The sequence below is a fragment of the Liolophura sinensis genome, chromosome 7 (assembly GCF_032854445.1).
Source record: "Liolophura sinensis isolate JHLJ2023 chromosome 7, CUHK_Ljap_v2, whole genome shotgun sequence".
Lineage (NCBI taxonomy): Eukaryota > Metazoa > Mollusca > Polyplacophora > Chitonida > Chitonidae > Liolophura > Liolophura sinensis.
This window is the reverse complement of record NC_088301.1, coordinates 26,735,902-26,763,859: the sequence shown is the minus strand read 5'-3', so window position 1 is coordinate 26,763,859 and position 27,958 is coordinate 26,735,902. Positions and strand designations below refer to the sequence as shown.

General features: G+C 37.4%; 2 protein-coding genes across 2 annotated transcripts; one reads left to right on the top strand and one right to left on the bottom strand.

Annotated features, from left to right (window-relative positions):
• Positions 1-300: 300 nt before the first annotated feature.
• Positions 301-27,149, top strand: LOC135471959 (mesoderm induction early response protein 1-like). Its single transcript, XM_064751424.1, has 12 exons — positions 301-959; positions 14,141-14,168; positions 15,396-15,523; positions 16,729-16,969; positions 17,363-17,445; positions 18,246-18,315; positions 18,883-18,939; positions 19,646-19,743; positions 20,601-20,682; positions 21,361-21,455; positions 22,624-22,751; positions 23,520-27,149. Exons 1-12 carry the CDS (start codon positions 900-902, stop codon positions 24,193-24,195), a joined length of 1,746 nt encoding a protein of 581 aa, XP_064607494.1. The 5' UTR covers positions 301-899; the 3' UTR covers positions 24,196-27,149.
• LOC135471960 (dynein axonemal intermediate chain 4-like) lies at positions 9,139-13,479 on the bottom strand. Its single transcript, XM_064751425.1, has 4 exons — positions 13,346-13,479; positions 11,835-12,015; positions 10,306-10,413; positions 9,139-9,241 (listed from the first exon to the last, which is right to left on the bottom strand). Exons 1-4 carry the CDS (start codon positions 13,375-13,377, stop codon positions 9,155-9,157), a joined length of 408 nt encoding a protein of 135 aa, XP_064607495.1. The 5' UTR covers positions 13,378-13,479; the 3' UTR covers positions 9,139-9,154.
• Positions 27,150-27,958: the final 809 nt, after the last annotated feature.

Here is a 27,958-nt window from a genome sequence, read left to right as displayed (position 1 = left end):
ATTTTGTGTATTTAAGTCTAATAAGTAAGCACAACAGTTATACCGTGGGGGGGGGGGGGGATAAAGAGGGAGGGAATGAGGGTAATATTATATTAATATATACCAGAATACAGTACATCAAGTTATGGGTCAATAATTTCAGATATCCTTAAGCTAAAAGCTAGGTGGTGCAGCTACCTATTCAACTGCATACAAGTATATATACTGCTCTTCACATAGTGAAACACCACTTCAATAAAAATTTCTTGCGTAATGGTCCCGAATTTAACTTTGGTATTTTGCAGGCCTGAGACTTGATCAGTGAGGTGTATAGGCGAGTGCTGAGTGGTCATGAATATCAGTATCTGGTAAGGCCCCCCCACTGCCTGATTCAGGTGAATACTAATAATGTAGTACAACAGGAGCCTGTGGACAGCTGTTGTGTTATACACAGGGCTTATGGATCAGGAGGCCTGTGGAGTAAGTTCTCTGTCTCTCTATGACTGTGTCTCTCTCACAGGGCCAGCAGTGTGCCTGCCTGCCTGCCTGCCAGTCAGAGGGCTACACACACAGAAGCCCTATCTCATTACGCAGGCTACAGCTGCCTTACAGTTTCTTCATACAGAATTTAACTGTGCACAGATTTGAACTCCTTGGCCTGTCTGCTACTTAAAAACACTGCAGGCGGGTGAGGACAACTTCCTGCGGGCCTGGAGAGAATTCGGTGAGGATAAAGCCGGAGATCTGCGTGATATGTATATGTGTATTCACTCTTGCTCTGTTCTACAGAGCAGTTGGGCACAGAGTGAGCAGGATTCTGATAGAGATTTATTTGTGAAGTGACAAGCGGGGATAATCAAGGACAAGCTTGATGTGTCATATACGGTGGCTGTACCCCGTTTTCTGCAGGGAAATACCCTATGATTAGAGGAGACTCGGATGACTCGGACTTGGAGTATGGGGATCATGGCACGCTCAAGGTAAACTATTAAATTATATAGCTCAATCAATAGATTTTACTTCTATACGCACATATAACCCATGTATTATAATAGCATGCTCATGCACAGTGGGCTTTTATTACAAGCTGATGGGCAGTCTTCTTGTTTACACAAAGACTAATGTACCTTTCTATCCATTCTGTTTATTCAGCTGATCCCCAAGAGTCTTTTAATTCAGCAGTTTATACTTCTCTCATCAATACACGAACCGTAAGACGTAATGTGTAGCATTTAAATCCACTCCATTCCTTATCATTAAGTAATGTCTTAACGGATCTGTAATTCAATGTTGCCAGACTATTCAGTAGACTCTCTGTCAGTCACAAGTATACCCTTATGTTGGTGAGAACAGAGTCATATAAATACAATTATCTGTCCTTATAAGAGCAGGTATATATATTGCAAGGTTGAAATGTCTACCATAATTTGTCTTGACACAAATTATTCTGGCAGTATGATGTTTTACTGCACACACAGAAAATGGCGTTAAGCAGGCATGAATACTCAGAAGGAATCACAGATCTACCGTAATTCTGCTAATAATCCCTTAGCCTTCTTCCATATAGCTTAATTCACATCCACCTTTCCTGATGAAACGTCTGTGAAAAAAAAAACAACCTTACAAACCATGAAATTAAGAGAGGTCTTGGTGCAGTATTCTACCATCATTATTATTGAGGAGGATCATTTTATATCATGAAGTGAATGACACACATCTTTATCAATGTTTGCTGATTGACCTTTGTTCAGTTTTTAGAGTCTTTACATCAGGTACAATGTACAGTATTCAGGCCAGCTAGGTTTAAGTGCTGGATACTGCCTGAAGTGTTGGTTGGGAAATGCTGTAGGGATCTAGTGTACTTGTTCAAGTAGTGTAACAAATAGATATACCTATATTAACTTGCACACTTTAATATATATGTAGCCTTCTGAACAGCAGGAATCAGGGAAATCTTCAAACATTAGTCTAAATACCATATATGGCTGAAGTATGCCTACTCTCAAATCCTATACTTCACCATTAAAACAACAATTTACCTGCAGTACACCTGTCTGACATTGTACAAGAAAATCTGTGGGTGTACAGATAAAAACTGACACGAAATTGAAAACGTTCCCCTTTTCTATGCAAAGAATTAGGAATTATGTGCATGGAAGTCCTAGCTGGTGTTCCACTTCAAACCAAAGAGTACTCTGCGCATACTCTATCCAGATAATATTACATGTATATTACTTTACCTCCCTCCCCTCCGCACCCCCCTAGAGCACAACTTCTAATAGAACATCCATTAATTTGGCTAACTGTGCTTATAAAAAATACGGTTGCATAGACTGGCATGCAACACAATGCATGTACATGTGGGCTGTTCATGATGTTGAACACAATATCAGCATGACTGGCTCAGATACACTGACTGTGCAGGTTTTGATGCCCTCATGCTTCCTGAGTGAGAGGCCAGCTGATCATGGAGGAATAGTCTGGAGTCTGAATCAATACAATACAAGCAGTACTGTTAACTGTAGTTTATAACGGCCGCATGTACATGTAACTTATCATGACGTTATGTTATTGTGATCACAGATTTCACATGCGAGCACTTAAGAGTAAATCAAAAACATAACACTTTTTACATTTGTCTATGCCAACAGATATATCTGTTATTTTTCTATTTATCTTGGGTTGCTGTGTTAAACTGTACTTTAGGCAGACTCTTATAAATGACAGAGGTCAGGTCTATGAGAGGGAAGAGCAGAGGTTTTAATATCAACATTTATAGCTACACTATGTACATACAATGTGAGTGGGATAGTCCCTAATAGGTATTTACACCTAAACTCTGGGTCATGGTTTCTTTATCCTGTACCTGTAAGGGTTGGGACTTATCAGTTACAAGATGAATCTGAGATACTGGAACATAGCACTTTTTATCCAGTAGTACTGATTCAGTGATTTTATTTCTCAAACAAAGCACATTAAAAAAAAAAAAAAACATTGCCGTCATTTAGTCAATTTTTAATCCACTAAACAACAGCAAAGAACACTGTGAAGTGGTAACTGTAGGATAGTTTATCTTGGCTGCCATAAGAGGCACCTTAGCCTGGCTAGCTGCAGAAGCTTGTACAATAGGGGCCTTTATATACACGTAATAGGCACATGTTCCATAGAGTATCCAGGATAATTCATGTAGGTGCGTATACCAGCTAGAAACATACTGCGTGTATACAAAAACATACAAGATTATGTAGCATCCAAGAATGGAGACTGTTTAAATAACTCAGCATATGAAAGGTACTAATATTTTAACATGCACTGTTGTGTATTTACAGTATCTGTTTGCTGTGTTTCTAATACAATTAATTCACAGTAATTGGGTATGTAAGAATGGGTGCCTGGCTGCATAATATATATTTAAAGCAGGATGAAAGATACACTGCAAGTGTGTTTGTCAGCACATGTGGTACTGTAGATACATTAATACACCATATACAATCGTGCATTCGCACATTCAAATATTGCAATTTACACGTTTGTTCTGACAGGGAAAACACTTCTGCGAATATCTCAGCTAATAACGAGCCCAAGCAAAGAATACAACACATACAAATTTTAACCATTCATAATCCAAACTACATGTAACTGCTACTGTAGATGCACACTTCGCAGGCCTCATATCCTTGGCCAACATTAAGTCTACGGAATGTGTTTCAACAGCAGCACAGGTCTGTAGGCATATTTTTGTGGTGTATTTTCTAGAGTATTTCTGGTAGTTGTATGTGGGGCTGTGTTTACAAGTAGGTGATATGACAGAGGAGTTTGCCTCCAGCTGCACTGGCAAGACAACCTGTGGGTTTAAATCATACCCCCCCCCCCCACCTTCCCCCCAAACAACTGGCTGACCTTACAGTCACACTGCCAACCCCCCTTCTGATCCTCCCATCACCAGCCTTCAGCATGTGCCATGCTCACACAGATCAGGGATAATCAGGGCTCTAAATCTTATCCTCATTTACACACACCATTTATAAAAACATTATTGGCTTGTATATCAGAGGTGTTCTGTTGGTTAACGTACATGACAAGTTGTACGTCCATTATGTCATATACATGTATGTAGATATCATCCATTTATAAAAACATTACTGGCTTGTTTATCAGAGGCTTTCTGTTGGTTAATGTACATGAGAAGTTGCACGTACATTATGTTATATACATGTATTTAGATAGCATCCATTTATAAAAACATTATTGGCTTGTATATCAGAGGCGTTCTGTTGGTTAATGTACATGAGAAGTTGCACGTACATTATGTCATATACATGTATCTAGATAGCATCCATTTATAAAAACATTACTGGCTTGTATATCAGAGGCGTTCTGTTGGTTAATGTACATGAGAAGTTGCACGTCCATCATATACATGTATCTAAATAGCATTCTTAAAATTAAAGTAAGCTCATGGAAAATAAATTACATGAACCGACAGGATATTCCAAAAATAAACAACATACATCTCTTTAAGTGTATGGCTTGATATTTCTAAGTAAACATGTTTTTTTTTTTTTTTTTTTCAAAAGAAATGTATGCACAGGTGAGGAGTTATATATTTATTTATTTGATCGGTGTTTTCTGCAATTTTCAGGAATATTTGAACACCACAATGAAAAAAAAAGTTATCAAAATCAACCTGGATTCCTGTAAAAGATTATTTACATGACCAGTAAGATGTGTAACTGTCTGAAGAATTCCGTATTTATCCCTGATAAAGCTTACACTTCATCATTTACTCGCCTTCTGAAGAGGGAATAAAGAACAATGTGAATATAGATGTGCAGGAATCTAAATTTGAATTCTCATCAGATGAAGTAATGAGAATCCATTTGGTTTCAGGCCAAATTTGACGAAAAATGAGCCTTGTCTACATGTAGCTGACATGTAGATTAATCAGAAAATTTGTCTTGGTACTGCTGTAATCTTGTTATGACATAAGATAGGGAGCAGCCAGAAGTCTGTAAAGAATTGCCTGGGACATTCTCATGCATATAAATCTGTGCCTCTCTTCTCAGAATTCTGTGCCAGGCAGTTTTATAGGTTAGAGAGAACATCCATCTGTTCACGGTTACAGCTTAACATGGCCAGCATACTCCACTCCCTAAGAAATACAGCTATTCCAAGAAACACAATATGGAAGAAGCTGAGCGCTGAAGCTGTACAATTACCTAATTTAACACCTCTGGCTGTCTACACGGTTCTGATGACAACTTAACAGGCATTTGATCAATGTGGAAAGCCGATCCTTAGATATACCGCAGGCAGCCGGCCGGGTAAACATTTGCCTCCCAGTCTATAACCTGTTTTCATGTGCAACTGTGTAAACTCACACTTTAGATGAAGCTATCAAAGGTGTATTTAGTCTCTAATTATTACTTCATCATTTACATCAATTTTGCACTGCATATTACATGTGCATGGAATACATAAAAGTGCAGCAGTAACAGACAAATGCATTATCTATAGCTCTGGTTCAATTCTTACAATATTCATTGAAATTCAAGCCTTAATTTTTACAGTTAACTTAAATCTTAAAGATTCATATTAAAGCATATTTTTGAATACAATTTTGTTCCAGCCTGCTACATGTACAAGGATCTGTATACATATAAGTATAAAAAAAACAACAGAAATCAATCGTAAAAAACAAAGCTTCTACTACTGAAAGTTACATGGATATACAATGTACATGTAAAACACCAATGCATTGTAGGTCTTATACTTATTCAACTCTTTTAGGCATCTTAGCTTGAAGACTTTCTATGTTTTGAAAAATTTCCATCTTTTGGTATCCCGCTATTTATATATACATGTATGTAAATTGCATGCACACTGAACACGTTGACACAAAATTGAACAAACTGACGATGTTGTACAATGTAGATAACGGTGAATGTACATGTATTTGATGTACTTTTAGAGAAAGATCCAGTATATTTTAGAGCAACTGACAAAACAAATAAAAGATGACAACATTACTATTTAAGATTTTTTTTTTTTTTTTTATGCATATGCGCTACTAGCTGGATGATCATGGCATATCAGACATGCATATATGTATATTCTGACACTGCACATTGAACATGAAGGGATTTTCATTCGTTAATGAAGCCATTATTCATCCGTTGAGAAGCCATTATTCATTCGTTGAGAAGCCATTATTCATTCGTTGAGAAGCCAGCCAATGTATGTCTAAAGCTTAATAATTGATAAGAAAAAAAGATATTTGGGCATGGCTATCATGCAGATTGACAAGGCTGAAGACAGCAGCAGAACTGAGCAAAGATGCTACATCTCATTTCAGAGATTTTCTCACTGCAACACATAATTACAACAACTCACTTTTTCAACTGGTCCCAAAACAAACAATAAATGTATGCATGAGCACAAATACATGTGTCAACTTCGACAGTTTTTTTCAAGAGAAAATCACACAGAGCCAACAGAAGCAGATGAGCAAATGCTCAGTGCCCCATTTCACAAAACTTCCTAAGTCCAATAAATTGCTAAAGTCAGAGTTTTTTTTTTCGTAAGTCTAGGATGGAGTGTTTCTCGACAAAACTTAAGTCAAACGCTTCATAAGTATAGTTTTATGTTGCTTAAGCAAAATAACTTAAGAAGTTTCCTGAAAACAGGCCCCGTTCAGCTTATCAGTGTACCTATTGCTTATGACTTTAAGTTTTCTGCTATAAACTAACTAACAGCTTGAGTTCGTATAGAACAAAACAAAACTAAAAAAAATCATGTGTGAGGATCCATTTGAACTGAATCAAAATATTTCAGGGCCATGGGCTAAGAAAAGCAGATTACCTTTATCAACTTACTCAATGTAAGAATTATATAATCATATAATTTTTTCTTTTTTTTTCATGTAAATGTATATATGTATGTACATGTATTGTACACATAAATACAAGTCACAGAATCTCTTGTGTACCAGGCCAGGATGTTTCTATACTACCATATACATGTATACCAGCTCATTGACTACCATGGTGACATTGATCACTTGACATGCAGTGTACAGATAAACATAGAGATACCAGCTGTATCATGACACTACTGTTTTAGTGCCTATGCTCAGACACAGCCTGAAGCAATAGGACTAAATCCCTTGATGCACATAAACACAGCATTTACTTATATACATGTACATGTAGATACACAAGATTACAGAACGCTGATGGATTACATCAGGAAATAACATACATGTACACCACACATAGACATGTAGAACGATTACTAATATTTGTTCTATTTCTTAAAATATTTGATCTGCTTACAAATTGACATTCAATTTTACAGTAAAGTGGCTTAGCCAATCCGCTAAGTTTTGTTCCACAGTTGTTGATATTTAGCCTAATTTGAAGACCGCTGTGATTAATGAAGTATGCTAAAACCTAAATAATCATCAGGGACCACGGAATATTAGGTCAAATACATATAATATTAGGTCAAATGCATATGTACACGTTTATCAGATTACCAGAGAACAGAAAATTTGCCAATTAAGTGGATTTTCCCTGAAACACAGGTCTTAAGGTAGCCTCCATTAATTTATGTTTTGTTATACATACAGGGACATGAAACATTTAGATACAGAAAAGCCACTTGAAAAACGAAAATTAAATTTACCCCACCTACTGAGCGATCCAGTGTACATGCAGATCTATCTTCAATGACAGTTAATAGCTGAGATATTCTATCAAGGCAGTTTTTTTTATACAAAATCTGATGAGTTAATTTTTTTAATTTCTGAGAAAAAAAAATCAGAAATCAATTTTTAGCACGAAGATTGACCTGTCTGCATTGAGCTACACGTAGAACACTGGTCAGCTGGCTGCTAACATTAAGAGAGAGGAAAACTTCAGTGTTAATGCTTGTAAATGAATGTTCAGGGAATTTATTGATGTGGGTAACTGAATGCATAAAAGGAGACAATGCTCTTACTGTCGATGACTGAATATAAATGACAGATTTATTTCCTTTCATCTAAGCTTACCTGTAAGTGTTATTAACTCACTGAGGCAGTATCATTATTTTGCATGTACATGGACTAGAGTGACATTCCCTTGTATTAAAGTGACTTGATAAGAAACAGTGTCAGAGGTTTGACTGATAAAGGCAGATCATTTTAGGATAGTTGGGTGTATAAGCCTTATATATCAAGTTATATTGTCACAATTACTTATAAATGTTTATGCAGCCAGTGCACTTGAATGTAAGGATTGTTTTCAAAGATTCAAGTTGAGGCAATGTTCTCCACAGTCTGGGCTTTTCTTTTAGGATGTGCTGTAATTTGTGTATCAAAATGTCCTTGTGTTTGACTCTGCAATGACATTAACTGTAGAGAAAACTGACTTGTATCACGTACAGTTAGCTTTCAAGAATACACAAATAAGAATTCCAAGTCTTGAAAATCTAACCTTTGTGCTTTAGCCTATCACTTATTTCTTCAACCTTTTTGTATGTTTAAAGGGAACTTTGAATGCAATTTATCCTACTTATAGCTTTGATTTTTGGCAATCATTTATGTTTTGGTGTGTTTGTCAATATTAGGCCCAGTATCCCATATGATAATTGCACATATAGGAAATTTGCTTAGCTAATAGTGACATAAAAAACATTGTATGGTAAAAAAAAAAATGGTGTATGCCACTTTGTGAAACTAGGTCTTTTGTCAGTCTATACAGAGACACCCCCTGAAAATATATTTAAACCAACATCACAAAAAGGTTGAAGACATAGGCCACATAGTGTCTGTGGCCTAAACTTTCATCCATGACTTAATTACTCATTTTGATCATATTCCGAGAGTTAATTCTATTTATCTTAAGAAAATTTTTGGAGAATTATTTTTGGAAAGCAGAATGATGAAGTTCCACCACCTAAAGTGATACCTTATGACTATTTGTCATTAAAAATATGGCTTTTTTGGGGGGTGAATTTTTAGGGCTAATACTGTAATTAATGTAATAAATTGCAAAGCCAGTGACACGTTATTGCCATTAGGCAGAGTGGTGTGACAAAAAGTCAATAGTGTATTTCAATTATATTTTCTGGAAAAAAAAAAGTAAATAAATAAGATTCAACTGATTGGAAAATAAAAAGCTGCAGATTATAATTACCTTGTGAATGGTCCACCTCCAAACGTACTGGCTGTAACTGTCCCAGTGTTATATATGGATGCTTGGGACATCAGGTCAGTTGGCTGCAAATTGTCAGGAAAAAGAACTTTAATTTTATACACTAAAGCCCACACACAGCTTGATTGCAGATATACCAACCAAAAAAAAAAAAAAAAAAAAAATCCAGCATTTTTGCATGCTTAAGACTACATTAACACTTTCAATACAAATGAGAGGCTTGAATGATCCTCATTTTTTTAATTTCTCATGAGAATGAATGAGAAGCACTATAGAAAAAAAATCACTGTACTTGTAATTAAGAGCTGAATAAGACGTTTTGAGATGTCATGATATTATATTAAAATATTTACACTGAAAGTCTGGAAGATCAAAATTATAGTGGAAACTTTAGTCTAAAACTCAGGCTTTGATAATGATTACGTGTTGAAGCTGATGAGAAAATCCTTTCATTTCCTTTTTTAAGACCTTCAGCTCTAGACAAATGGCTTCTCTTACCACAAGCTTACTGCTATCATGCAAATGGTAAAATGGAAGAATATTTTCTTGAATGTCATAATGTCTGCTCTTGCACGTTTAAAAGCTCATGGTCTAAAAAAGAACCAAACTGACGCTGACAGTATTTAAATACTTAAAGTTCTGAAATCCCTGTGAGCTGTCTATGTTAAAGAAAATGACAGCTGGTGGATTTCACTTACGTATTATTCAAAATAGCATTTGTTTGTTTGCTTGCAGTAAACGGGGTCTCTATTATACAACTGCTAATATCGCAATCATTTCATGAGATAACACCAAATACATGATGAGGTGTGCAGACTTTCATATCTTATATGTCTTTATTTTTAGCCAACCATAATGCCCTCATTTCAAATTTTATACATGATTTAATTTACCCAGAGCACAAGATAGTCCAGACCAATACCAGACAACCCACCTACACAATGGCTGTCCCAAAAATATTCCACCACAGCATTTATTTCGCTTGTCACTGTTTTTCCTGATACAGCTATGTTTGTAGCAATTCTTCTCGTTTTCTTTAAACAACTTTTGATTCTCTGTGATGACATGGGTGTGGTATAATTCCTGTTTTAAAGGCAAACACAAGTTATTATATGAATCTGTTCCTTACTGTTCCTCCGGAGCTGTCCATAATATTGCTTTGGTTTTTCTTCACGGCATTAGGATCTTGCTGTAACAGTGGTTGTGGCGTTACATCTGCTCCATTTTCATCAAAAATCTGAAATGAATACAGCACCCCACATCAATTTGACAATCGTATACATTAAAATATGAACACCATGTTGAAGACTGGATGTATGAAATGAAAGTTTTGATTATGTATAAATTTTTACTTCACAAGACGTGAAATCACTGTCTTCATCAACAATAGTAAGTGCTTTAAAGGAAAAGGCTGCTAAAAATTGAAGTAGGCATCACTATATAGGCCAGTTAAAACTATGCACAAATATACTTTCATTTAGTTTTTTTTAGATTTAGAGGCGCTTAAACTCTAAATTCTAAGGTGGGCTTTATGGACCTTACCATCAGAGGTTAGGAACTCTGATGTCACAGGATGTTTTTCCAACTCTAATCACAACACTGAATGTTGGAATAACTGTTTTTACCTATGAGTAAAAGATTACTGAAATAATGTTACCCAAATTTCCTTCTGGCGAACATCAGAAAAAAAAAAGGTAATGTGACGTCAGAGTTCCTAGATACCATCAGTATGACTGATAAAGCCCACTATAGTATTCAAATGTATGAATGCCTTTCAACACTCTGAAAAAAATCTAAAAAAATAAATAAAAGTATTTTCACTCATAGTTTTCTGTTGTCTGTATGTTAAACCTTACTTCATATTCTAGCTTTTATTTTAAATTAGTGGTAAAGCCTAGTCCCTTGTAGAAACAGGTACATTAAATGATACAAATGTTCAGCATATTTAAAAGTGACAATGGGAGAGAAAAGTACATGTAAATTGTAAATATAGGTAAAAGGGGTCTTTTTGCCAATAATGTAATGTTAGCATTGTTCAAACTATTGTGTTCATTAAATGAGCCCATTTTCATAGTCAAGATTTATGCCAAGGGAGATAACTTTGACAGCCTATACGGTTAAACTTCAACCTGTCATAGAGTATCCTCCCTTTATGCCATACTAATAAATTTGATTGCCAATGATAACCAGCACACATAAACTGACAATTATGCATACAACACAAGAATCGATCACTGCATAAAGCCACAGGCATCCCTATTGTTTGTGGGAATACTTGGTACACTTTAAAGTTCCAATGAGCAGCTGTTAATTTCTGGGTCACTAACCATGTCTGACTGAAATATCATTTACCTATATGGACATATAGAGGGGATGCATGACCCACTTTTGGCAGCCATAGTGGAGCACTGTGGCTATACCAGCCCACATTAAAAGGACTCCAATATGGCTGACTAGCTATTTTTCTGCCAGAGTAATGATGTCACATGCAACCCCTGTACTGCTTTGTAAATTTCTGTGAAGTTCATAAGTGCTTCGATTTTAGTCCTCAAATTCTAATGAGTTACGCTTTCAAACTGCATCTATAAATATACTTTATTGGTTGAATTTGTTAAGGATTTAAGGTTAATGCACTGATGAAGGGCACTGAAATATTACCTGTACAGGGGGTTTGATTATGCCAGCTGATCGGTCACTGTGGGCAGCTCCTACACTTCGCTTGCTGGCTGAGGACAGCACATTGGTGCGAGACGACCCGTACACTGAGGGGCGTCCACCATATTTGGACTTGCTCACAGATGCCATTTGATTGGTTTTCCTTGAGGTGATAGTACCTCCTCTGAAACAACAAAGAAAAAGAAAATAAAGCTGCTGCTGCTCTTACAAAGCTTTTGTGGATATGTAATACTACATCTTCAGAAATTTATGTTTACGAGTAGTCCTATACAGTATGACTGTGTTTTATACAACCCTATGACTTGACAGAGAGTTATATTATTCCTGTTCGAATGTTATATTATTCCTGTTCGAATGTTATATTATTCCTGTTCGAAAACTAGCTACATGTACCTCTCAACAAGAGCAGCATACGCCCAGGATACTGCCCAAACCATCATAAATTTGATACTGGCATAAATCCAAACAGCCTTTCTTCTGTTGCTGCAAAATACCACCGTTTCTACCAAATCTTTTAAAACAGTCAAATTTGCATCTTAAACCTGATCGCACCCTGCTTCTGTCACCCACAACATTGCAGGGAGCATCGATTTGCAGTACTAGTCCAGAAACTAGCACGCGAATGGGTAGTACAACAACTGCTTCAAGACTGTTTAATATCTGAAAAGCTTAGCCCATACCTTTTCTTAGCAGATAAATTCACGATATAAAACAGGAAAACTGAATGTTAAATTTGGTAAATTCTCACAGAATATGGTTGGGGGTGGGGGGGGGGGGGGGTGGAAGGTGTGTGGAGGGGGACAAATCACATATTTGACAGTCTCAAAACATCATCTTGAAACAGTGGCCCTTCAACATGACAGAAGGAAAGGCTGACTTGGATCGATTGGCTTGGCTTTAGCTCATGGAGTTTTGGGCGATATCATGTTGTTATTGAGAGGCAGGTAGTTTTCAGACAGGAATAATATAATGTGCCAATACGACTCGGTGTCAAGTCATGACTATAAAACAGAGTCATATTGTACAGGACTACAAGCAGTAGTACAATGTCTTCACCTTCTCTCTGATATATGGATCATGGACATCAAAATATTGAAGCAAATGTGGAGGAGATAATGCAGGGTTAATTCTGAGTCGTGAAAAACAGGCCTACATTTTATTTAAAACATAAGGAATTGCCATGAAACTAAAAATTGTTAGAGGAGCAGGCCAACAGGTAGATGCATGCAATATATGACACTCTAGCGTCGTCCACTTCTTATTTCAGAAATGTCTTACAAATATGGACTGTATGTTCGAATGTTCAGCCATCAATCTAGAATTCATAGCATTAACCTCTAGGATTATTTGTACACATACAGGTAGGCTAGCTCAGGGGTTGTGCGTTTGTGTTCTGGTTAAACGCTTGTGTTGATATGAATGACGGAATGTAAACTTGGTTCAGCTGTCAAAAGTGTACCTCATTTTACGAACTGTCCACACCGAAAACTTACCCAGGTCTGGGATTTCTCCTTGTTGTAGACATAGTCAAAAAGTTAGCAATTCAGCATTGGAGAATCAAAATTAATCAAAACGGTGCCGTGTTGCATTTGCTCTCCAACATTTTAGCAAGCACTCAGGAAGGCTTCCTCTGCGCTGTCACTGTTGCCGTTAGTTACTGAACGTTTTGTAACGGGTGATTTCATTGGCTGTTGGCCTTGAGTGGCTCAAACCCTTGGTACAATATTTAGCCCATTTCAGGAATTTTATCCGTATATACTGCGAATATTTAAAGGATCTGTAAATCATATCCCGTAAATGGTTATTAACACTAGTAATAATCTACTAAAGGTATAGAAAATGCACTACGACTATAATTTAGGAGAGCGTTGATCGTCCAATGAAATAAAGGCTAGCAATGCAAGAAACCGGCGGGTAAAATAGGACAGCCTCGTTTTCAATCTGGTTTATCTATCCCATAATTTCCTGCAAAATGGCTGAGGTAACTCCTCGGAGTTGTCGATCATTAGTGAAGGAATTTCCCGCACATTTCATGTTAAAGTGGAACTGTCACACGGATCATGTACTCTGATGACATGATTATTGTCTTAATTTTATGGTTTGACCTGATGAGCGGGATCTGATGTCAAATCGAAGCGCAGTGACTCGATTTTCTTGAACGCGTCAGGTTTTCATATTTTTTGACAGGCTTTCCAAAATTGTAATGATGCTGTCTTGAATTTTGTTGTAATAATTTCATTTCCTTGTACCGGTGATAACTAATTTTCATTATCTTTTTATTTTTTCAGCCAGCGGCAAGTGATTCGAGTAGTCCAGGTAAGTTACTGTTTTAATTGATTTCTTTTTTCCCTTTAAACGTAAAGAGTTAAAATCTTCAGTGTTGTTTATCCCAGTATCTAACAGACCGGGCGGGTATTTAAATAACGGGATCACCGGGTGAACTGCCCAGCGATAGTATAAGGGTCACGGTGTTGCGGGTTATCTAAGTTAATTAAATTGAAGGAAAGAAGGATATATTTCCACAAGTAATGGTTTGTAATTTTGTTTTAGAGTAACACCAGTGTTGTGTAGGTCTATTGATTTATTAACCTTCTATGTTAAATACTTAAACCTTTTAATTTTGTTCCATTGACATAAATTTCCTGAAGTTAATCGTGATTTATTGATAGCTTTCTTTTATTGCGCAGATCAACATTTCTATAACATATCTTACTGATATTTCCACTTAAAAGATAATACTGACAGCCACAGAAGTGGAAAAAATTTTCAAGTTGAAATATTTTCATAATTAAATGGACTGAAGAGTAATAAAGAAACAAATCATAGTAACATTTTAACTGATGATGTATCTTCCAGACCAAACTGTGACTTAATTGGCAATGTTGAGTCAAATATGAATGGCTTCAGTTTTAGCTAGATATAACTTTTAGATGTATATAGTTTGATTGTGTTTGTCAGTGTTGTAAATTTAAATTCCTGCCATTTCTGCATTAGTAACAAGACAAGTGCATGTGCTGTGAACAGAAAGTTCCATGTGCAGCATAGAGACTTTGGAAATTTGTTAAGAAGGGTGATCAAACATTTGGCTTTTGTTTTATTTGATGTCTCAAAACTACCAATCAGGCAGTGAACATGCCAGCTAAGCATCCCCCATCATTATGACTTGTTCCGCTGGCCTGTCAATAGAGTTCTTTTTCACAACTACATTTATCACCACTGAATTCAGGCCTGCAGACCACCTAATTTGTATACTCACTGTTTAGGAAAGCTGTATATAGTTTAAACCCATTTTTAACTCAAAGGTGAGAATTTTGTGGTGTTTTCATACGTTTGAAAATATTCCAAATTGCGTATTAAATAAAAAAAAATGGTCATATATTTCATGTGTCCTTTAATCTTGTACCACTGCTGACATGGATACTGTGTCTGGTACTCTTGCAGGAAGGTTTACAAGCAGAAATTGGAAGATGCATTGTATCAGGCAATAAAATAAAAAAAACTGTTTAATCATTTGCTTATCAAGTCATTTTTGTTATGCTGCAGACACGGACAAGGATTTTGATCCGTCGGCGGAGATGCTAGTGCATGACTTTGATGATGAGAAAACTTTGGAAGAAGAGGAAGCTCTGAGTGGTGACAGCTGCAGCAATGAGTTGGATGACTTGGAAAAGGTCAGGAGGCAGAGCAGTTCATAAATCTGTAAATTTATGGTTTTGAATGCATGTACAAGTACTTGTACTTCTGAATTAAGTTGCAACAGTCCTTACTGCTTGTTTGTGTTGTTGTACATCAGAGTAAATTGTATGGTTTGGAAGGCTGTGTGTGAAGCATTGGGCGACTGGTCAGTGAGCTCAGCGAGGGGTTGTGGTGAAAATGAAGGCAGTTCACCTGGCATTTTCACTCAGTATCACTCCATTTTACTTGAGATAGATAATTTCTCTGCAAGTCCAGGAATTGATTATTTGCACAATTTGCAGTTTTTGAAGAACTGCTGACATGTATGTGCTGTGACTATGTACTAAGTGTGATGGTATGAAGGGAGGAGAGTGGCCATTGAGGAGCTGCTGACAATGTATCGTGACTGTATTAAATGTGATCGTATGTAGAGAGGAGGGTGATGTGCACATTGAGGAGCTGCTTCACATGTTACGTACTGTGACTGTTAAATGTGATCGTGTGTAGGGAGGAGGGTGAGGTGCCCATTGAGGAGCTGCTTAAGATGTTACGTACTGTGACTGTTAAATATGATGGTATGTAGGGAGGAGGGTGAGGTGCGCATTGAGGAGCAGCTTAAGATATTACATACTGTGATTGTTAAATGTGATTGTATGTAGGCAGGAGGGTGAGGTGCCCATTGAGGAGGTGGTTAAGATGATATGTACTGTGACTTAAATGTGATTGTGTTTAGGGAGGAGGGTGAGGTGCCCATTGAGGAGGTGGTAAAGATGTTATGTACTGTGACTTAAATGTGATCGTATGTAGGGAAGAGGGTGAGGTGTGCAATGAGGAGCTGCTTAAGATGTTACATACTGTGACTATTAAATGTGGTGATGTGTAGGGAGGAGGGTGTGTTGCTCATCGAGGAGCTGTTAGCAGTATACTGTTATTACTTTGTGTGGGTGTACCTGTTTGTTTGCAGGAGGGTGAGATGCCCATTGAGGAGCTGATGAGAATGTACTGTAATTACTGTGTGTATGAGTGTACCTGTTTGTTGGCAGGAGGGTGAGATGCTCATTGAGGAGCTGATGAGAATGCACTGTAATTATTGTGTGTATGAGTGTACCTCTTTGTTAGCAGGAGGGTGAGATGCCCATTGAGGAGCTGATGAGAATCTACTGTAATGACTGTGTTTATGAGTGTACCTGTTTGTTGGCAGGAGGGTGAGATGCCCATTGAGGAGCTGCTGGCAATGTACCGTGATGGTAACAATCCTCAGGACACGCGTTCCAGCAGTGAAGAGGAGATCCTGAGCAACCAGGATTTGACGCTGGACAAGGAGGAGATCGCCCGTGACCTGCTGCAGAACAGCGATGATATGGATGACCAGGAGACCAGTGTCACCGACCTCCTGGACAGTGTGGAGCCCTCACACACAGCCAGGCTACTCAGAGTTAGATGTAAGATCTTACTTTCAGTTTGACAGTACAAGGAACACCTGTGACCTGGAGATGCTTTCAACAGCCTCTATGTCTGTTTACTGGAATCTATTCGTGCATAACCGTAGTGCATAGTTTTTTCAGATTTTATGTGTTAAAACCCAAAATTATAAGAAGTTATTCAAATAATGCTTATTCAGTAGAATTAAATTGTATGAATATATGTGTAGGATGAGAGATGTGATGGACAATGTGTGATATGTGATAGGAGAAAACCCTCCCATCAGCCTCAAAGTATTAAACCTGTTACTTGTCAGCCTTTGAATTGTTATTTTGTCAGATTGATCAGTGAAAGTGCCAGTAGTTCCAGGAGTTATTCACATACATGTACTTATGCGTCTATTTGTTGTGTAGCTAAAGAGACAAATCCTGATGAGAGTTCAGATGATGATTCAGAGGACGGAGATTATCAACCCCTGGAAGATGACTGGAAAAAAGTAAGTCACAACAGAATCATCTCAGATTTTACATCAGATCTTCTCTGCTCCTTTGTAAATTTGTTTCATTGATGTCAAATGCTATACCCAAGAAGTTTTCACTTGCACATCTCAACACTCTGGTTTCTTCCATCCATAAAACTAACCTCCATGGTATAAGCCAAAATTCTTCAGTATGGTGTTATACAGCAATGATTCAGTCATTTGAAGTTTTGTCTGCAGCCTCATTGCCCACGTTCCCAGCCCCTACCCAGTTTGGAAAGAATGTTAAATGTGATAGAACTTTACTCATGTACTCATAGAAGACTTTACAAGTTGGGGCCGAAGCTCATGGAATGCCATGAAATGTCAGAAAAGTGTTGAGTGAGGCCATTTTTCCCATTAAAGCTGGAGCTCAATGGGGAACCAGTAAAACCTCTTTCTGCCTGTAATAAAGCAGCCCAAAGCTGCATGTATAAACTCTTTTGTTTTGTCCTTTATTTCGTCACAATTATTGGTGTGTGTGCTCATAACAACACCTAGGTAGTGCTCAAGTACCGCAAAGTCACAGAGGAAAATGATGTGTTATACTGTGTTCCGGAATGTTTTTTGTAGCTCATCCTCGAGTCTCCCATTTTATTTGATCTTGTTTTAATTTTGTAGTTTCATCATGAAGTGAAATATTTTTGAGTACAGTGTTCACCTGCAATCAAAGTAGATAAATAAAAAAATATTAAGATATAACGAAGAATGACATATTTACTGTTGCTTGTTTTGTCATTTGTGATGCTGATTTTGCCTGGTCTTTTTCAATTCCCCAGGTGATTCAGGTTGGCTCAGACTATCAGGCTATGGTGCCTGATGGCCTCAGTAGATATGGAGATGCTCCAGGTAAATAATATGGTAAACGTCAGTTAGGAAAAATATGGTTGTCCAATTATATTGGTTCTATAATTTTAAAACCTGAGATAAATTACCTTGATACCTGTAAATAAGCATCTGATAAAAATCATTGGTTATGGGGTTCCCCTGGGCTCTGCCCGGTTTCCTCGCACCATAAAACTGGTCAACGTCATATTAATAAAAAAATCAAATAAACAAATGAATTAAACACATGTACATCTGAATAATCATCTGCTCTCACTGTTTGTTGAACCAATCAAATTCGAGCTTCTGTGGTTTGATCTCCAACGGTACGTCCATCATACGGACTGTGGCTAAGAGTTGCCTTTAGTGCACGTATGGGAATGGTTCCTGGTTTCTGGTTTGATGTAAGCGAGATTAGGTTGATGAAGTATGGCCTGTATGATTAGCTTTTATGCAGTCTGCAATATACTTTATTCTGGGATGAAAATATGTATGATAGGGAATATTCTGTGAACATTAGAACATCTGTGAAGAGTTTATGTTTGATGTATATCAGAGTTTCATACAAAATTTTCTGTTTTGTTTTTTTAGCATATGAAAATGAGGATAGGTTGTTGTGGGACCCTAGCAAAATGGAGAATTCTATGGGTAAGTTGTTGAATTGAATTTGTAAAAGTCACTCATGCACACACATCATGTAAGGAAAGTCTTTATATTACTATGAAAGTGAAAGTCATTTTATAAATCTGGGATTCAATATCAGACCTTCTGAAATGTTAAAGTTAGCTTGGCTGACTGATCACTATTAATGTGTTGCATCTAAATACGTGAAATTTTGGATTGAAATATATGAAAACCTGTGTCCTTCCACCATAATGCTGGCTGCTGTTGTATAAGTGCAGTATTAATATAAGGTCCATTTCCCTGTCTTAATTGTTTTTAGCGTCTTTACTATTGTGTTTGTATGGCCATTTGGCTGGCCTTCCATGTTTTCAAGACCCTTAGTCCTCCACCAGTATGGCTTTCAAGGCTGTCAGTAATGTGCCAAATGCCTGTGGTTTACCATGGCATCCCACATTCTTGCACCAATTAGACTAACTGATATTGTACAAGTGAAAAAATTATTTGTATGGCATTAAACAACAATGAAATGAAAAAAAAAAAGGCAGTTATGTACTGTACACTTTGTTTGTCCATAGTTTGCACAATTGCGTTTTGTAAACATTAATTAGTTTCCTTCTCCTATTTGCCCGACTACTTTTGTAGAAGTGAAATATTTATTTTGCGAAAGTATCATTTATGGCCTAATGGACCCAATAACTAAATATATTTGTACATTGTTCATGTCTTGTAGTGGAGAAGTATTTAGGTGAATTCCATGCTCACAACATGCAGCAGGCTGGTGGAGTCAATGCTATACCTCAAGGAACTCATGTCCGAGATGATGAACAGGTAACCTGCTCGAAATTTATTACGGGTCGACATTTGTACTTCTCTGTTCGACTGTAATAAAATTACTTTAAAGTGTAAGGTAACCGTGTCCCCCTTGGCGGTTGCCCGTTGCCACAAGCAGCTCCACGAGTTGATCTTGTCTGTCCGTTGGTAAGATTTTTATTATCCTATCTTTTCAAGCTCGACCATTCACTTAACAAGAGCCCCAAGTACAAGAGGACATTGACCTTTTTGCAGGTCAGGCTGTGAAATTGGGCTTGTTACTTCCCTTCTGGACTATTTTTAAAACAATTCACCATAGTGAATTAAAACTTGGTAGAGGGCTTCACCGTGGCAATCCATAGATGAAGTTCAAGTTTTGACTTGTCGTTGCAATTTTAAATTAAAGCTGTTTTTTTTCACTATTGATCCATATACAGTTTTCCGAACCAACTACCAAAAGGGTTCATTGTATTGAATAGATGATCAATGATGTTCAACAATATTATGGCCTTTTTTCTTCTGTTTTATGCACATGGCTTATTGTATTATTCTAACTGGTATGGGTCATGTATTTCTCAAGCAATTCTTCCAGAAGGCTTGTTTTTTGTACTTACCGCCGTAGAAAAAATTTAGGAAGCTATTTTCTTTAGTAGAAATCACTGATGGGGCCTCACATGCTGAGTTGTCTAACACATCAACCTCCCCCCCCCCCTCCCCCAGACTTCATAATTTTGATCAGTGAAGTCATGGGTTAGATTCCAGTTAATGCTGGTTTGCATTAACAGATTTAGTTTTGTGTGTGGCTGTATCATGTAATCGTATCGTGTGATGTATCTGTATCTTTATCCCTGTTGTTTCTTCCTCCTTCTTTGCAGGCATTGTACATGTTGCTACAGTGTGGTCACAATGTTGAAGAGGCTATCAGGAGGAGAAAAATGCAAGCAGTTCCTCCAACAGGTAACAGCTAAACCCTGGACAACTAGCTTAGTGGTTTGTGAATGGCATAATACTTATATGAAGCTTGTAAATTTTCAGTCATAAATACAGAGATTTCTTCGAATGTAGGAAATTGATAATCACCTAATGGGAACCTGGGAAGCAGGACATTTTATTGACAACAGAACGATGCTACAGCAGAAACTGATACATTGTTACATCGTAGACATTGCACTGCAGTCTGTTTCTGACACGGCAGTGCCTTACGGGCCAACTTCACACTAGCACCACTTCACAGGATTAAAAAATATGCCACCTCCCCATTTTAAGTGAACTTGATGTCAGATGTGCATGATTGAGGTAGTGATAGCCATGGTGAAATTTCAGGTTGTCAGATCAACATATACCCATATCTGGAAATAGAGTGTGCACAAAACAGTACAACAGATTTTGCCTGATTAAGAGTTGTATATATCATGTCATGTGCATGAATTTTCAAGTTTATCCAGATATTTATTCCTTGATCAGAGAATCTTTCTTCTTCATTTTTTGTAGTTAAGCACAGACTGTATGTAAGTCTTGGACATCACATTAGATTTTATGTATGTTACAAGGGTTATTGTTACGGTATTAAAGATTTGTGTTCAAGTTGTTATACATTTTATTTTGATTAATATAACGTAAATGTGCCATTTTCAGATCCAATGAGTTTATGGTCAGAAGAGGAATGTCGGAATTTTGAAAATGGTTTGAGGACCTACGGAAAAGACTTTTATTTAATTCAACAAAATAAGGTGTGTATTGCTTAAAGTCTCGGATATAAAGGATTGATCTTTGATTTCTCAAATTAGATGGAAGCTGATTTTGAGTTCTTCTTTTGCTGAGGATTGCCCAAAGCTTTCCAGTTAGATCAGCTGTCTAGATTTTTGAAGATGGATAAGTTAATTAAATAATGAAATAATACGTAGAATAAAAAAAACAAAATTAAAGCAGTGCGTATGATACACATTATAGAGGCATGAACAGATGTGAAGAAATTGCCGGAAGTAGTTTCACCCAAGTACGACATGTCAGCGTGCTTAATGAAATTGACTGTGTGTTATGGTTGAATATTGATTTCCTTTTTTGATGTTTTGTCTTCATTGTTTGTTGGGATTTATATGTTACGATTATGCATTAAGTCAAAATTGTAATTATTATAATTATTTAAAAGTTGTGCTTTTATTTATTATTCATTTAGTTATGTGTCATGAAAGGTTACCGAATGCGCTTGCGCTATTTTGAGGATCGTGATGGTTGATGACATATACCAGTCGGTACCTTGATTGGCTGTGGTAGCTTATGTAGCAAAAAGATTTACACCATGTAAGATAGCCTACGTTCATGCATTTAACAGCTCCCAATAATATTTAGGCCTACCTTGCGGCAATCGAGCGCTTTGTAAATCACCAAAATGCTGAAAATAAAGAATGTGGAAGCTATGAGACGGCGGATATGCCATTTGACCTTGGCTCCAATGCTGCAGATGCAGGTGTAAAATGCACTTAAAAATGAGGTGATAGGCTTCTAAAATTAAAACAGAGATGTAGGCCTATGAGCGTCATTCAGATTCATTCCTCGTGAAGAAGAACTGAAATAATTAATTTATTCGAGAATGTTATGACAGGTTGTAATTCTGGGCTATCGACATTCATGTAAATATATGCTTACTTGTCGTTTTATATGTAACTAATAGAATCTCTAGTAGTGGAGAAGACCATTGGATTGTACTAGAAAACAATTGGTCGTTAGTTACAAGAAAAATTAAAATAAAAGATGAGTGTAAGACCCATTTCACAACGCCCTTGGGCTCTAGTTTTTTTCTTCATCTGTGTAAGATTTAATTATTTGACCAGTGGTTTTTTACGCCATGCTCCTCTATGTTAGAACTGATGTTTCGACTGTCTGTTTTGATGGATGTAGGTGCGGACACGGTCAGTTGGGGAGTTGGTACAGTTTTATTATTTATGGAAGAAGACAGAACGACATGATGCATTTGCCAGTAAAACAAGGCTAGAAAAGCGCAAATATGTTTTGCATCCTGGAGTCACGTAAGTTGTTTATTTTTTCATACACTGAGAAAACAAAATACCTAATGTATTTCACCTAAAGTTTAGCATTTTTCAACTGACACAATTTGCATGATTCTGATTTTTTTATCCAACTTCTTGAGCCACTTCACCATGTTTTTGGCATGTTAAGTTTCTTTTCAGAAAAACCCAAGTCTTCACATTTTTAAAAGTATAGTTTTAGGGCCTTCATTAGCTTCTGAAAGTGCATTTTTACCCACCAAACTTTAGGGGAAATACAGTATTAGCAAGCGTAAGTGAAATGTCATAGGCCTCTAGCTCACAAGATGAAGGTACCATGTGGACTTGACTGGAAATTTTAAGGTATTACTGCTGGCATTGTGTGTGAGGCCTGGGTGATTGCAATAGTAAGGCTTCAATACTGTATCAAACATCTTCAATTGGACTGATGAGTGTTTATGCTCGAATTGATAGTGTTGGTGTGGGAAGTGTACACTTGATATTTTAACGGGTGGAACATTTAGAGGGTATTTTAACCTTGGTCCTGAAAGTTACAAGTCACCTTCGTGCTGACATTTTTGAAAATGTCTTTGTGTAGGAAGTGCCAATATTGTTCATGTTGCATAATATGTTACATAGTCTACCACTCCATGGATGATATAGGTATTTCCTAAAGGGATATTTTCAAAAATTAATGCGTAACCAATGCTTAATGTATTGTTATGAGAGGTCAGAAGGATCAGTGTGGTAAATATCAGTCGGATGACCTTTCTTTTTTTTGGCATGTAGGGATTACATGGACCGGTTTTTAGATGACCTCGGTAGTCCAACTCCTGTGCGAGATCGATCGACCAGCCCTAGTCTCAACTCTCTCATCTATACTGACCAAAAATTTCACCATCACCACCAGCTGAAACCTGTGAGTGTGGAAGCAGATAGCAGTTCATTCAGCTCAGCTGCACACGCAAAAGGCACTTCAGTGGAGGCCAGCTCAGAACAAGGGGCAGGAACGGCAACTTCAGCAACAACAACGACGTCGACACTAACGCATTCTACGCCAACCGTCGCTACCTCTGCCCAGCAGGTGCTGACTGCGGCTTCCACAGTGTCCAGCAGCAGTGACTGCAGAGTGAAGGGCGAGGGTGATCGGAAGAGAGATTCCCCAGCGTTCTGTCTCAGTGCTACTGTCAGGGATAAGGCTGCAGACGATGCAGATGATGAGGACGAAGGTGAAGAGGACAGTGTGGTTAAAGAACCAGTGGTGAAAAAATTAAAAAAGGACTTTGATACAGTCCGAGACACTAACTGTGAAAAATCCATATCGAACTCAAACCATATAGAAGGTGTAATACCTGTAACAACAGTACGAGCTGTTCACTCCATAGATGACTCTGTAAATATGAACGCCATGGCCACGGAGCCAGTCCATATGTCCCATCAGCAGTCAGAGTCTGTGGCTCAGTAGTGAAGTCCAGGCAAGAGTTGTCTCCTCTTGTCTGGAGTTATCTTCTCCTTTTTTGGGGGAGGGTTTAAATATCGTGGCAAGCTACTTCACCAGTGTGCAATATTTGGAATATATTCCAGGAGGTGTGTTCATCGTGAGTGTGCTCAGTGCGTAGCAGCTGGATACCTCTGTCATCGCACATCTCAGCATAGATGCACAACGTCGTCATGTCCAAGGAAAATCGCTACCTTGAGATTCATTTTTCTTGTGAATGATGTGTACTATACTGAACTACACCTTGTTGTAATAATGGCAGGTTGATTTAATGATTCAATGGTGTACTGATTCACCATTAGGACTTTCTAGCAGAGCCTATTCTCATGAATGTGTCCTTATTTTATTAGAACATGACCAGTTTTATAACCATAAATTCACGAACAGATTCACTCTCCTGCAATTTATGTCTGTTTTAAACAGAAGTAAATTGTCACTGTATTCACTTGCATGGTAATATGAACAGATATAATGTGATTCTGGCATTATCACATTATCACAGGCAGATCAGCTGATCAGTATGACTGAAGTCTACCATTCGGCTTCTTTCTGTTGCATAATATCAAAGACAAGTGATCTGCTTCTAAGTGAATTATGTTGTCAGTTGCAGTACCATTATACTTCTAAGTGAATTATGCTGTCAGTTGCAGTACCATTATACTTCTAACTGAATTACGCTGTGTCACATTTACATGGATCAGCATCTAACTGAACTACATCTATAGGATAATGCTGTGAGTTACAGTACAATTATTGTCTAACTGATGTACTACATCGCCTACACAGTATGGTTGGTATTAGTGATTGAGAAGTGCTATTCCCTGAAGTACATTTTGATGGTTCTAAAGATCATAGTTAACAGTCATAAACTTGCCGAAATTATGAAACTTGTGGTAGGTATTTATCACCTTATATTGAGGGAGCCGCTTCATCCATACTCATCTGTGACTGACTTTTGGAACATTTGGTGCTCGATACTCATGTTAAGTTTTTCACTCATCATATGCCTGGTCTGCTTTTCTATACAGAGAAGTGTGGCTTCAAAGTCATGAATGCTTTTGTGTGGTGGAGCTTTGCCTGCTTTTGTGTGGTGGAAGCGATTGACTTGTCAGCTAGCAATGCCTGTACTGTAAAAGTGAAAAGATTTACAGATCAGCACTGGCTGGTGCATAAAATACGTGTATATAGGCTTCCATAGTGTGCCAAGTGTAGTTGTAAACTCCAGGTTTCCCACTTGAGCTGAAGTCATTGTAGAGTGCGATGCTCATCTTTGTTCAGCTATTAAAATCATTTCTGGGGGTAAATATGAAATTCATTCGCTGCTGAGAACACGAAGAAAAGGAAGAGAAAAACAAATACACTGATATTTATCAGTCTTGTTGTCTGCTGCTACTGGTGACTCGGACAAGGACCCATTGAGCCCATTTATATTAATCCCTTGGAGAGCCTCTCATCTTGGCAAGCTAACATTCAACAAACAAGCTAGTTTTGTTGTGTCAAAATCATGCAGTTAAGGGAACGGTTATGTATCTCAGAGCCACCGTCTTTTTTTTTCTTGAACTATTATAATGGCAATGTGTTGAAAACTGCTATTCCAGTGTTGAGCCCAAGAGTGCTATTCCTGATTTTTCAGTACATCACCATTTTCAACATTTTCAACATTTGACTGTAAATAATGTCATCTTAGCAATTCGATATGGTCACTGTAATTATCTGTCTCAATGGTACAACATATGGGTACAGTAGCTCATTGTCCGTTTTAATAACTGCCAACAGCTTGAATTCATAAATTATATTCATCAATCAAATTTGTGGTGTGTCTAAATGATCTCACTTGAAGATGTTCAGAAAACTTTCCTCGTTACCTTGGTGTGCAAGAAATGTAGACGTGGGATCATGTATTTGAAGAATGAATGAATGATATAATTTCAAAGTCATTGAATTTATCCTTTATTTGAGGACCCAGAATTGTACTTATGTTGGTTTAATTCATTTATAAATTCAGAATTAATTCACTTTTGACCGTACTTATCTTGCATCATATCACATGTCACAATGTAATACTTCACATTATCATCTTGAGAACATACAAATACATATACTAATACAGTTGACTTCATCTTGATCCCTTTTTCAGTTCCCCAGTCATTTTTTTTTTCCTCACTCATTTGGCTTACTTGGGGAAGTCTAATATTTTTGTATATTTTTTGGAATACTCAGCTGATTAATTTTTTTTCTTTAATTTTGTTTATAGAATGTATGGTACCTCCAGTTCTTGTTTGGTGAGGAATATGTTTGTTGCAAGCAGCCTTGTAGAGCGAGTACATGCAGGTGTGGAAGAAGTAAGACTACGCAACACTTACTTTGTGATCATGTACATTGTTCTTACGGACAATTTGTCTACTCTGGTATACATGTAGATAGTGAATGTTACAGAGGATGCATCGCTTTATTTAAGATCCCAATATTTGGGACAAGCCCACCCTCTTGTTAATGACCCAAACTCCCCAACAAAGACTGTTATTGATCAGTTGGTTGTCTTATGAAACGTTATGTACATAGTATGTAGACTAGGTAAAAGTTGATCAGATGGTAGCCCTTTGTTGATCAGATGGTAGCCCCTTTGTTGAGCAGACAGTAGCCCATGTTGATCAAGCGTTAGGCTTTTAGCCGTGTGTTGATCAAACGGTAGCCCTGTGTTGATCAGATGGTAGCCCTGTGTTGATCAATTGGTAGCCGGGATCATACGGTAGTCCTGTGTTGATCATAGACTGAGCCCTCAGTGTACAGTTCAACAATTCTTTTTGACATAATCGTGTTCTGAGGTCAGACTTATTCATGTACAGTCATCTATGATAGTTTTATGTAAATAGTGCTTCAGTTTATCGATATTTTGTTATATTTTTCAAATAATAATAAGAGTAGATCATTTATATATATACACATATATATATATATATATATATATGTGTGTGTACAGATGAAAATAATCCTGTTGTGTGAATAATATCCTTGTCATTGTCTGTTATGTAAATCCCTCAGTATCTACATCAGTGTGAATGAGTTTTAGTCAGTGTACTCAGGCATCATAAGGTAATGTCAACGGATACCAGTACTTCGTACATGTATTACTATGCAGACCTCTGCTTTACTGCATTTTTTTTGTACTTCTGGAGTGGCCTTTATGCACAACGCTTAGTGACTCGACACGTTATTCCTCGCATGTTCCTCTTAAGTTATGTTTGTGAGCATTGTTCATGCTTTACTCAATCCCCTGTAAGGCTTGGATCAAGTTGTCAGTTGCTTAAGCTTACCATTTCATCTAGTGAATGCTTATCTATTAGCCACACAGATCAGGGCCTGGTTTCTGTTTTTTTTTCTCAACATTTTCTAGATCAGTATTTTGTGATTTTGATTTCACAAATTAGATTTGTCTTATGGCTGTTTGTATAGAAGATGTCAATTCTTCAAACAAACAAACAAAAAACAGCAAAAAAAAAAAATGTTTTGTGCAAATAGACCTTTTACTTGGCAGTTCCCAGTGGTTGGTCACTGCTGTATGGCATGGTTTGTACAGCTACTATACAGCTTGATGCCTGCATTCACTGACTGACCCCAGAGGCCTCTCACCAATGCGGTCGCTGTGAGTTCCAAGTCCAGCTCATGCTGGCTTCCTCTCCAGCCGTAAGTGGGAATGTTTGCCAGCAACCTGCAGATGGTTGTGGGTTTC